The sequence below is a fragment of the Lissotriton helveticus genome, chromosome 4_1 (assembly GCF_964261635.1).
Source record: "Lissotriton helveticus chromosome 4_1, aLisHel1.1, whole genome shotgun sequence".
NCBI classification, from domain to species: Eukaryota; Metazoa; Chordata; class Amphibia; order Caudata; family Salamandridae; genus Lissotriton; species Lissotriton helveticus.
The window spans coordinates 156,778,261-156,791,434 of record NC_136063.1 but is presented as its reverse complement, the minus strand read 5'-3'; the positions used below and the strand labels follow the sequence as shown (position 1 = coordinate 156,791,434).

Here is a 13,174-nt window from a genome sequence, read left to right as displayed (position 1 = left end):
TATATATGCCCTCTGCTGGAGTAGCACCCAGGATTAAACAATAATGAATGAAAGTCCTATTGACTTTGACGGACAGAACCACATAAGAATTAACAGCAGGTTCGCAGTAACTAAGGACATGGGAGATAATATGAAACGTTTGTTTATGTTTAGTTATGTTGCTTTTACAATGATGCATAGGATTGGTAATTATTTCATGAAGCTACCTAGCGCCGGCTATCTACGTGAACAAGGTGCATTACGGGAATTGTAGGACAGCGAGAACGGCACAGGTGTCAGTGGTTGAACTTGTGCCATGTGAGGGAGGAGGAGCGCAAAAGAGTTTAATACTGAGGGCGCGTAGAAAGAAGATTACTTGGAAGGGAGAAGGTTGAGGCGAATGTGGATCGGAGAATGAAAGTTAAAAGCAGCAGGTACGCGCCACGCACTAGAGTAGATTGTAATCTTGTAAACGTGGGAAACAAGAAGATGCCATGCACGCGTTTAAAGCGAGGCAGTTTTGTTAACCGTTTTAATACAGGAAACTACAGAGATGGCAGGCGCACTGTAAAATGGCAATGTGTTAAAATCAAGCACGTGTGATTTGGCTAACGAACAAAAGTGCAAATGGGGTCTACATAATCGCTTAATATATAATGCCAGAGTTAAACGAGTCTTTTTGCTGTTTCACCGTTGTAATGCAAACAAGTGATTGAAGGTCTTGGTTGATGGGGGCTGGATAGCGAAGGATACTTTTAAGGGAAGACTGCAAGCTCACGTATTATTATGCGTGAGGTTTGGATAAGAATGTTTTTAAATTTTACTCCTATGTAGGCAACAGCAATATGTATATACTGGACCTAAAGTATTGTTTTATATTATTGTTTTCTAGACTCCCCTGACGAAGGGCAATGAAATGCCCGAAATGCATTGGGTTTTAAATAAACAACTGCTGCTTTGAACCATCTGTTGTATTGAAATCGTATTTGCGAAAAGAAGAGGCCTGGATGGGCACCCGCTTGTGCAAGACATTTTTCGGATACAAATTGTCGAAATGTGGACATGTCAAAGGAGAGAAAATAAACATTAATGATATGGTCAAGATTGAAGCAAATGCTAAACAAAATTGGATTAATGAAAGACTAATTAATGGAACTAGTATCCAAAAATGCGCAGTTGCAGCTAGGGAGTGGAGGGTTAGCCATACCCTCCCCATATGCTTGTATGTTTAACCAGTGCATGCGGGCATTGCACTACCCTGGCTAGCACGCACACAGGACAATTTAAGATTTAAACTTGGAAAGTATACAAAAATCGAAGAAAATGGTAAGCACGCCACCTTCTGTGATTTTTGTTTACAGTGGGCAATCAAGGGTTAATAAGTCCAGTGGGTACGAAGAGCACATGACTGTTACTGGGCTGACATTAACACTCTTGGGATAAACAAATTGGTGTGTTAAAAAGATATCTACTAGAAATATGTGTGCAGCAGGAAAATGAAAAACAATATGCTAGCATCCCCTTCCTGAGCCCATCCTTGGCATAGAGCTCGGTGCTATTCAGGTGGAGCTCCTGAAACGGTCTCTACCTTTAACAAGTGCAGCACATGCTGCAGTGGACGCCCCATGATGGCCACCATTGGCCCGATTCACACAAATCGTTAACTGGGAGCACTAGTGCATTACCCTAGACTTCAGAGTGGTTTGGTGAATTCTGAGTATTATACCGTTACTCATGGACCAAACTTTGTGAATCGGGCCCTCACTTTGCTAAAACAGCAAGGAAACGAAGATTGAGAACGAAGCATCATGTTGTACATAAGTGAATGACAGGGCCCCGTTCACAAAGGTCAACTTAGACCTGAAGTCTAAGGGCCTGATTCACAAAGCTAAACTTTAAAAAAAATATATATTTCTTTATTGTTTTAAAAGAAACAGCTCCATTGCAATCAATAGTGAAATACGATTACATTCAGAATCATGTCCTGAGATTGAATTATGATGATACAATATCTCACATGTCCGACAGGCATCTATAGTAATTGAGTCCACTCTCCATAGGCGTCACAAGGCCTGGATAATTGCAATGCAAGACGCTAGCCCCTAATAAGAAACATTCCTGTCAGTATTATATAAAAGTATCCATCTTCCAGACATGTACCTGAGATTTCAAAATGCAATCGCCCTTCCCCCCCGTCGTATCCCGCCCCCTTCCCTATTTTGGGGGGGGGGGGGGGGGGGTAAATATCTTTAGTGCGGTATTTGCAGTCCACTGCATAGGATTAGACAGTAGTATTTTACAGATAACTTCTGAACAGTAGGTCTCTCAATCCCTATACAGCAACTGGTAGTCTAAATTGAGGTGCAGTGGAAGCTTATATTAAACCAGCAAGCAATGCAATCATTGGTTGTATCTACCATACATTCACAAAGCTAAACTTATGCTTAGGTGGAAGTTTTTGATTGTTTGCTATTCCCAAAGGGATTTACGAGTAGTATATTTACGAGTGCAGTCTCTGCCCTGTCTTTATATGTGCACTCGTAAAAATTTTACTCATAAATGCCTTTAGGAATAATGAACAATCGTAAACCTACACAAACGTGTAAGTTTACCTTTGTGAATCATACCCTAAGTGTAGACCTGATGCATAAGAGCCCAATTCACAAAGGTAAACTTAAAACCTCAGGTATAAGTTTACCTTTGTGAATCAGGTCCTTTGACTTAAAGTGTAAATTAAGGCTTCAGGTCTACAGTTAGACTTCAGGTCTAAGTTTACCTTTGTGAATTGGATCCTGAATGCTTCCTAAAGCCTCACTTATTGGACGTGAACTAATTCTCATGAGAACTTATCCTTGATTGTAGCAGAATTCGTTCTAGCTCTAAGGGACGGGAACTGTGTTGTATTCATCTGTAGGATAGTACTGACAAATCTCCTTGCTGTAATATGATAAGTTGAGATTTATGTCCCTTTGCACATTCACACGAAATATATAAACCTATTCAATTTCATCCTATAGAATCAGCCTTACCCAGAGGGTCTTTAGCAGTCATCAGTAGCACTTTAGATTGCAGGCCAGAGAAAAAGAGCTACATCACAAGTGTCAGCAGGCCTTACCTCCATTGCTGGTGTAAATCACGGTCATGCAGTTAAAAGTATCAGCTGGACAGGTTTGGGTAGTAAGGTAGATCTCTGTGGGGGTTGATGATGTAAGGCCTGAGTAGCATGTCAGGGCACTTGCTGCAACAAAAAAACAAAACACCACTTCACAGACATGTCCCGAGGTTGTTTAAGTATCACCTTCAATGACAAGCAACAGGCGCTTGCAGGTTTTGTAAACACATAAATAAAAGACATTAGCATTTACAATGCCAATAGCTCAAACTCTGGCAAATGTGAGACCTATTGCATTGCAAATGCTCGTTTTAGTTATTTGTGGTAACCCAATGATTTGGAGGAAACAGTAGATATATCCAGGGATACATCACAATCAGCCTCCTGAGGCTGGGTTCTCTTGTTGCATTCATACTTAAGGGGCTGTACGACAGAAATGCAAAGGAATTAACACATTATTGAACGAACAACAAACTGCATATAAATAAACGAACGAGAAATAGAATGAAAGACTGAGCAAAGTAGCAACCTATGAATGAGTGACAATACATGAAAGTGAATGAAAATGAATGGCTCGTGAATCTATAACATGTACAGATAGTGAGACGTTCACCGGAACTGCAAGGTGTGAACAAATTAAATTGTACTGACATGTGTGGGACCCCTTTACACCAAAGGAATAGGGTACTATACAACAGTATCATAAAAGAAATTTCCTTTGGACTGTACTTCAGGACACTTAATAATATTAACTATGTGTACCAAAGTACACCTAGATCTCACTCTTTCAAGCGCACATCACTCATGGAAGGGAAATGTAACCATATACCCAAGGCTGACAACAACGTTTTTATGAAAAAGAATAAATCTATTTATTAGTTAAAAAATATCAAAAAATACACAGGACTTGAAGTGTGTAGACAGTCAATTATGCTGTTTTCTCAAATAACATCTAGAATTGATTCAGGGTAATTCACATATTATGAATACATTAAGAAAAACACATTCACATAAAAAAACATATAACAGGTTAAAAAGAGAGTACATACAACAGACAGAAAAATATGTCATTGAAATGGCACACATCCGTGATCTCTAATTATTTATGCCTGGAACACGGTACTGTAATGTTGATAAGTACTCGGTGTTCCCAGTCTCTTCACGGATTGTGTTTCTATTGGAGGGCGTTGACGCGTTTAGATGGAAACCTTATAATACCATCTTTGTCAAGACTGAAATTGTGACTCTCAAAGAAAAACTGGTTATAACTGTAACCGTTAAAAACACCTTTGTAATAAAACACAAATATCAATATATGTCTCTTGAAAGTCTTTCACCATAAATTCACAATACAGTGAGAGATGTCCATGTCACATCTGACAATATTTCCTAGTAATACAATTACAAAAATGTTGCCTCTAGTTGTACAATAGGGGGTGGTGATGGACGGAGCATCTGAACCAATCAAACACTCACACCCAGTCAAAAGATCTGGGTTGGATCCATCACCGTTCTTTAGCCCACTCTGCCACCCCAGTTCAGACATGGCTATATGCAAATCAGTCTGACCCTGTGCCTCATGGGAACAGTCCAGCCCGAACTGCCAAGCCATGCCTTCCCTGGACCGGAAACAAGCTTCCGAGGACCGGTTTCTGGCATTACAGCCGTCTTCAGCCCGGCTTGCTTGAATCCAGTGGCAAAGTGAGAAAGGGACTCACGTCTGAGCATACCCTGTCACACTTGTGTACCGCCTCTATTTGTATGACATATCGAAAGCAATAGGCTAACACAAAAAGTGTGTGGTACATTGAGCCCTGTCAGACCTAAATAATATACATATTAAGGCGATGTCTTGATACATTGTCACCAAATCACTTGCCCCTGGGCATATCCGCTATTATTCCCTTCACTCACTCAAACATAAAAATCATAGAAACCCACCAGGCATACCATTCTACTTTAATACCGGTATATACACACATCCTAGACAACTATTTCTAGGGTTGTTATGCTTCTAAACTTTACAAAATAAATCGTAATTCCTCACCTTTTACTTATTATAGGAGGATATAAGGGCGTCCAAAGACGTGAAGTTGCAGTGGGAGACTGGGGCAGATACCTCCGTCCTCCTCACTAGTATTCAGATTAAAAATGTGGGATGCATCTAAAATATAGTTGCATGACGGTTATCCTGATTGGAATGGTATAATGCAATATGGCATGTATTATTTCCATAATTATGTTTGTCTCACCTTATTAATGTCCTTTGTAGAACCTCAACCTGGATGATTGACTTAAAGCTTGCCTATATCGTAGGCGTATTTAACCCCGGCCTAGTTGGTGCATCGGTTCTACAGAGAGATGCATACATACCCAGATTAACCTATATAGATCAAAAAGATCACCTGCACCCTCATCCCTGTAATGAGGGATAGGGATTAACATACCTTCCTAATAGGAGCTGTCATGTTTGGATTGGATTTGTTGATTTCTTGTTCCTACGTGTTCCGCCATCTTGAAACATGTCTCTCTGCCACGATTTTTCTTTTTAAATCACTCATTTTAAAATTTTATCATCACTCCATTTTTACAAGATAGACAAAAATTTGAATATTTAATGCTTTAAAAATCTTATCTAATGGTGTATTCTGTAAGTGATTGGTATAGCGTAACCTGAACTAAAAACCGAACAGATCCATTCGTAGTATAACTTTGCATATGGTCTATCTCTTAATATTGAAACTTATCAGTTCTGAAAATAGACACCCTGTTCAGATGGAGATATGGTTTGCTGGTGGAAAAAAAGGAATTCTTTTTATCAAAGTAAAAAACGTCATCATATGTTATAAAATAGTATATCTCCCTCTTCCCTATGTAATAAAGGACATCCAACTAATAAATAGATTTATTCTTTTTCATAAAAACGTTGTTGTCAGGCTTGGGTATATGGTTACATTTCCCTTACATGAGTGATGTGCGCTTTAATGAGTGAGATCTAGGTGTACTCTGGTACACATAGTTAATAATATTAAGAGTCCTGAAGTAGAGTCCAAAGGAAATTTATTTTATGATACTGTGAACAAATAAAAGCCTGAATGACATGACGCAGAAACAAATAAAGGAGTGAACGAAGGAAAGAACGCGACTAAACAAATACACTCAACTGACCTGGACGCTTCTAGGAGCTGCTTAGAATACCTCACAGATTCAGAAAAGGGGGTGGTGATGAACAGAGTGCCTGAATTAAGCAGACCACTCTTACCCAGTCCAGAGATCAGGGCTTGATCCATCACCGTTTTTTAGCTCACTGCACCATCCCAGCTCAGAACTTGGCTATATGCAAATTAGTCTGTTCCTGTCCCAGTGCATGATGGGAACAGGGCAAACCAAACTACCAAGCCAATTCTTATACTGGGAAGGAAACAAGCTACCGGGGACCGGTTTCTGGCATTTCAGCCTCGTCGGCCCAGCTTGCTTGAATCCTGATGGTGCAATGAGCAAGGGACTCACATCTGAGTATACCCTTCCACGCCTATGGTGGACAAAATGATTCAGAAAAGGGGGTGGTGATGAACAGAGTGCCTGAATTAAGCAGACCACTCTTACCCAGTCCAGAGATCAGGGCTTGATCCATCACCGTTTTTTAGCTCACTGCACCATCCCAGCTCAGAACTTGGCTATATGCAAATTAGTCTGTTCCTGTCCCAGTGCATGATGGGAACAGGGCAAACCAAACTACCAAGCCAATTCTTATACTGGGAAGGAAACAAGCTACCGGGGACCGGTTTCTGGCATTTCAGCCTCGTCGGCCCAGCTTGCTTGAATCCTGATGGTGCAATGAGCAAGGGACTCACATCTGAGTATACCCTTCCACGCCTATGGTGGACAAAATGATTCAGAAAAGGGGGTGGTGATGAACAGAGTGCCTGAATTAAGCAGACCACTCTTACCCAGTCCAGAGATCAGGGCTTGATCCATCACCGTTTTTTAGCTCACTGCACCATCCCAGCTCAGAACTTGGCTATATGCAAATTAGTCTGTTCCTGTCCCAGTGCATGATGGGAACAGGGCAAACCAAACTACCAAGCCAATTCTTATACTGGGAAGGAAACAAGCTACCGGGGACCGGTTTCTGGCATTTCAGCCTCGTCGGCCCAGCTTGCTTGAATCCTGATGGTGCAATGAGCAAGGGACTCACATCTGAGTATACCCTTCCACGCCTATGGTGGACAAAATGATTCAGAAAAGGGGGTAGTGATGAACAGAGTGCCTGAATTAAGCAGACCACTCTTACCCAGTCCAGAGATCAGGGCTTGATCCATCACCGTTTTTTAGCTCACTGCACCATCCCAGCTCAGAACTTGGCTATATGCAAATTAGTCTGTTCCTGTCCCAGTGCATGATGGGAACAGGGCAAACCAAACTACCAAGCCAATTCTTATACTGGGAAGGAAACAAGCTACCGGGGACCGGTTTCTGGCATTTCAGCCTCGTCGGCCCAGCTTGCTTGAATCCTGATGGTGCAATGAGCAAGGGACTCACATCTGAGTATACCCTTCCACGCCTATGGTGGACAAAATGATTCAGAAAAGGGGGTGGTGATGAACAGAGTGCCTGAATTAAGCAGACCACTCTTACCCAGTCCAGAGATCAGGGCTTGATCCATCACCGTTTTTTAGCTCACTGCACCATCCCAGCTCAGAACTTGGCTATATGCAAATTAGTCTGTTCCTGTCCCAGTGCATGATGGGAACAGGGCAAACCAAACTACCAAGCCAATTCTTATACTGGGAAGGAAACAAGCTACCGGGGACCGGTTTCTGGCATTTCAGCCTCGTCGGCCCAGCTTGCTTGAATCCTGATGGTGCAATGAGCAAGGGACTCACATCTGAGTATACCCTTCCACGCCTATGGTGGACAAAATGATTCAGAAAAGGGGGTGGTGATGAACAGAGTGCCTGAATTAAGCAGACCACTCTTACCCAGTCCAGAGATCAGGGCTTGATCCATCACCGTTTTTTAGCTCACTGCACCATCCCAGCTCAGAACTTGGCTATATGCAAATTAGTCTGTTCCTGTCCCAGTGCATGATGGGAACAGGGCAAACCAAACTACCAAGCCAATTCTTATACTGGGAAGGAAACAAGATACCTCACAGAGCATGTGCAGGCGGTTGGATTTCCTCTATTTTCCAAGACCCTGCCTTTATTCCGAGAGGCTTATTCTGAACTATACAGTGGAAAAAAAAAATAACAGACAGGGGGCAAGGGGGCAGGGCAGGAGCAGAAGATGACCATGGAGTAAACAGAGACAATGGAGGGAAGGTGGGAGGGGTTCAGGGGCAACAAGCTCACGACACAGGGCTGGTGGGAGGGGCTGGGGCAGCACAGAATACCATGCATGGCAAGCAGGAGGGTTAGGTGCAGCACAACGGCCAAGGTGGGCATAAGGGAGGGATAGGGGCTGGATACAGACAAAAGAGGGCAGGGGAAGGAACTTCACAACAGTCCATGTGGGGTAGACAGGAAAAGCAGTTGCAGTACAACAGAGTATGGAGGGCAGAAGGGGGTGTCAGCAAAATGAAACATGGGGGACAGGTGGAACGGGATAGAGCATTGTAACGTAGTGAGGCAGGGTGGAGGTGCAGGTGCAGGGACAGGCAGCAGCTATCTGACCATACTAGGCAGGTGGGAGGGGAAGTGGCAGCTGAACAGAACACTCCAAGTAAATAGGAGGGTGGCAGGTTCCATGGAATATGGTGAGCAGAAAGGAGGAGGCAGTGGCATGCATACAGACATTGGAGGGCAGGGGGAAGGAGAGTAGTGAAAGCAAGATAAGCACTGAGGCTAAGCAGGAGAACAATAATGCTGCATAGGATTGGGGAACATAAGGCAGAAGGAGTGGGCAGAAACATTGAGCTAAATTGTAGTCAGTGGCAACACATCGGATAATGCAGGGCAAGAGGGAGTGGCTGGTGCAATGACTCATATAACAGAAGGTAGGAGGAGGTGGTTGGGGCAGCAAGCTAACTGTTTAGGGCAGGCAGGAAGGGCAGTGGCAGAACAATGGTCACACATGCCTGTAATGAGGGAGCAGGGTCACGGACAATTGATGGCAAGGAGGAGGGGGCAGGAGCAGCAAACTTGGGGAGGGCACCATTGCCAGGGTAGGCCCTGAGTTCAACCCCACCCCCACAGTGCATTGCGATGGGCGTCTTACCTCATGTAAAAGAAAACCTTAGAAAAAACCAAAGGTTACAGGGACATTATAGTTAGTAAATAGAATTTAAAAAATCTTATAAATTAACTGAAAAAACAAAGGTTAGAGGGGCATTTTAGTAAAGCTCATATTTCAGTCACACAAAACCAGTGAAATTCAGCAGTTATATTTAGCTGTGCTAACTATAACTTACTCCCCCGCAATGCACTGCTTATGAGCTCACATATTACATTACTCATGACATGATCAGTGACATCACGGATGACATCCCAAATGACATCACTGATGACATCATCCAGTGTCTGTGAGTGTTTTTCAAAGGTTTATGAGTGTTAAATATATATGTAAACACAAGAAATCCTCGGGTCTAGGTGAAAAACTATACAAGAAAAGAAACAGCAAAGATTATCTCAGGGTACTTCTGGGGGAGTCCCTTAATTAGGACGTAATCCCATCACCCACCGAGGTGGCATGCTTCATCATCTGGGATTCTCCTCTTGACGGGGACACCTAGCCCCACCAAGGGCTACAACCCGGCTCACAGTGAGGGAGGAGCTCAGGGATGTTTTTCTTCTTACTCTGTGAAGGATATACTAAATTCTGCAGATGAGAATACATTGAACTAATTAGGTAAGGGGTGCAGCGCAATAACAAAAGTTGATTGGAATATCAGGATAGTGATGCTAAGACTAGCTACCAGGAGCAACATAAACTTTATTGATTCGTTCCTAGTGCCAGGATTAAAAACAGTGTTACAGCAAACAAATGATGGACGGAATGCTGACAATGCAAACATTCTCCCCCAGTCAAAAGATCTGGGTTAAATCCATCGTTCTTTTGCTCACCATGCCACCCCAGTTTAGGCGTCAACTCGTAAGCAGCTGCCCACATAATCAGAGGTATGATGAACCCCTGGAGTCCGTGAATTACAATGGTGCCTGTGGTGCCCCTCTAAAGCGTGATCAGAATGCCCATGTTGAAACACAAAAGCGCATGGGGGCGCCCATCTACGGGTAAGCGCCCGGTTGAAAGGGCGCCCGCATGTGCTTTTGTGTTTCAACATGGGCAATCCGATCATGATTTAGAGGGGCACTACGGGCACCACTGTAATGTGCGTACTCCAGGAGTTCTATCATACCTCTGATTATGTTGGCAGCTGCTTACGAGTTAATGCTTCACTGTGTTCGACTCGTGTTCCCTAGAGAACATTCCCAAGCTCTAATCGATGCATGTCCCCCCCTGAGGTTTGTATAGCCTGACCATTTGGGTATACCGCACACAAGATAACAAAGGCACAATGTCTTTTATGGTTATATCATAGGTAAGGGGCATTTGAGTGTGCCTTACTAGACCTTTACTACCACCCACCTTATGATATCGGCGCACACATCAGTCTCTATATTTTTCTAAACTTAATAGAAAGTTGCCTAACCTTTGTTTAAATGCGCTCTAGGGTCACTGAGTCGTGTGATATATATCTGGCAATATGCAACCAAGACTAGTTTTGTAGTTGGATATGTAAGACAGGTCCCACGTAAAGGTATATTTATTCAAACTAGGGTCATACAGACCTTTTCAGCCGCCATGGGTACTTAGCCACAGCCCAGTTCTAATGGACTCAGTACATGTCTAGCGGCACACAGGTTACCATTGGCGGAGCCACACATGTTTGTGACTTCCTACGACATACTATGACTCACAATGATCCCTGCGTGCCTCTCTGCAGGCACACTGTCTATTGTGTAATTTTTACCAAGGGTCACCCTCTTCACCCTATACTCCCCAATCAAAGTAGATTGGAGAAAGTTCAGTCCAGTCCTTTCACTGCCAAAGACAGAATCAGCCACTGCAGGCCACCCCAGCAAAGCACACAGCAAAGTGGCAGTTCCTCCTCACAGCTTCTCCAGCTCTTCTTCTTAGCAGTCTTCTTGGTCCAAAAGAGTTCTAAAGTTCAGGGGTCTGGGCCCCAGTATTTGTATCCAAAAATCCTTAGATCCTCTAGGCAGAGGGTGTCTGTGCCCAACCAGAACCAGTTCTGCCTTCTCTGGTGTGATTTCCCGGCACGGACTGGAGACAGCATTGTCAGAGGCAGACCAGGCCCTTTGAGGTGCAAGGAAATCTCCTCCCTCTTCCCCCATTGCAGCCCAGGTCTATTCAGCCCTTTCCTGACCTACCTAGACTATCGGGAGCCACCCTGGCTTCCTAGCGATCTGCCGTCCAAACCCCAGACAGGCAATCCACATTGCAGCAAAGGCACACGGGATGACTGAGCAAGAAAATACCTACTTCCTAAAAGTGGTATTTTCAAACACAGAATGTAAAAATCACCTTTACTAAAAGATGCATTGTTAGATTCTGAGTTCAGGCATACTAAATGTTATTTTCCTACCTAGTTCCCCAGGCTAGTTATGTTTAGAAGAGGTTATAAACAAACTTCCCATTCTGTCCAATGGGGAACAGGTACCCTTGCAATAGTGAAAAACGAAATGGGCTGTAATTCACTATCAGGACATGCCGCACACACCAGGGCATGTCCTACCTTTCACATACGCTGCACCCTGCCCACAGGGGTACCTGGGGCCTTCTTTAGGGGTGCCTGACATGTAAGAAAAGGGAAGGTTAGGGACTGGCAAGTGTGTGCACTGGCCAAGTTGACATGGCAGTTACAAACTGCGCACAGACTTTGCAATGGCAAGCCATGTCCTTCCCAGAACGGAAACAAGCATCCGAGGACCGGCCCGGTTTCGAGGTAACACCTCTCATCAGCCAGGCACTCCACACCACTGGAATCAAGCTAGCCGGGCTGAAGAGAGGTGTTACCTCGAAACCGGGCCGGTCCTCGGATGCTTGTTTCCGTTCTGGGAAGGACATGGCTTTTGTAGTTCGGACTGGACTGTTCCCATGGGGCACAGGGTCAGCGCTGATTTGCATATCGCCATTGTCTAACCCAGGGTGGTGTGGAGTGGAAAAACGATGGATTTGGGCCCAGAACTTTGGACTGGGGTGAATGTGTGACATTGATCCACATTCTGTCCATCATTGTTGTGTTTGCAGTTACCGCTCTAAGTGTACTGGGGATGCTCAGACGCGAGTCCCAGGCACTCCACACCACTGGAATCAAGCTAGCCGGGCTGAAGAGAGGTGTTACCTCGATACCGGGCCGGTCCTCGGATGCTTGTTTCCGTTCTGGGAAGGACATGGCTTTTGTAGTTCGGACTGGACTGTTCCCATGGGGCACAGGGTCAGCGCTGATTTGCATATCGCCATTGTCTAACCCAGGGTGGTGTGGAGTGGAAAAACGATGGATTTGGGCCCAGATCTTTGGACTGGGGTGAATGTGTGACATTGATCCACATTCTGTCCATCATTGTTGTGTTTGCAGTTACCGCTCTAAGTGTACTGGGGATGCTCAGACGTGAGTCCCAGGCACTCCACACCACTGGAATCAAGCTAGCCGGGCTGAAGAGAGGTGTTACCTCGAAACCGGGCCGGTCCTCGGATGCTTGTTTCCGTTCTGGGAAGGACATGGCTTTTGTAGTTCGGACTGGTCTGTTCCCATGGGGCACAGGGTCAGCGCTGATTTGCATATCGCCATTGTCTAACCCAGGGTGGTGTGGAGTGGAAAAACGATGGATTTGGGCCCAGATCCTTGGACTGGGGTGAATGTGTGACATTGATCCACATTCTGTCCATCATTGTTGTGTTTGCAGTTACCGCAGGCCCACTAGTAGCATTTGATTTACAGGTCCTGGCACTCTCAGTGCACTTTACTAGCGACTAAAAAGTAAATCAAATATCCAATCATGGAAACACCAATCCATAACACAATTTACACAGAGAGCATATAAACTTCAGCACTGATTA

General features: G+C 44.3%; 1 protein-coding gene across 1 annotated transcript in view; it reads right to left on the bottom strand.

Annotated features, from left to right (window-relative positions):
• Window positions 1–13,174, bottom strand: part of LOC144827078 (uncharacterized) — a 141,526-nt gene that overhangs the window by 103,814 nt on the left and 24,538 nt on the right. The window contains exon 2 of the mRNA XM_078685524.1: window positions 3,095–3,217. Within this exon, the coding sequence (XP_078541650.1) occupies window positions 3,095–3,217 (123 nt within the window). The remainder of the gene's footprint in view (window positions 1–3,094; window positions 3,218–13,174) is intronic.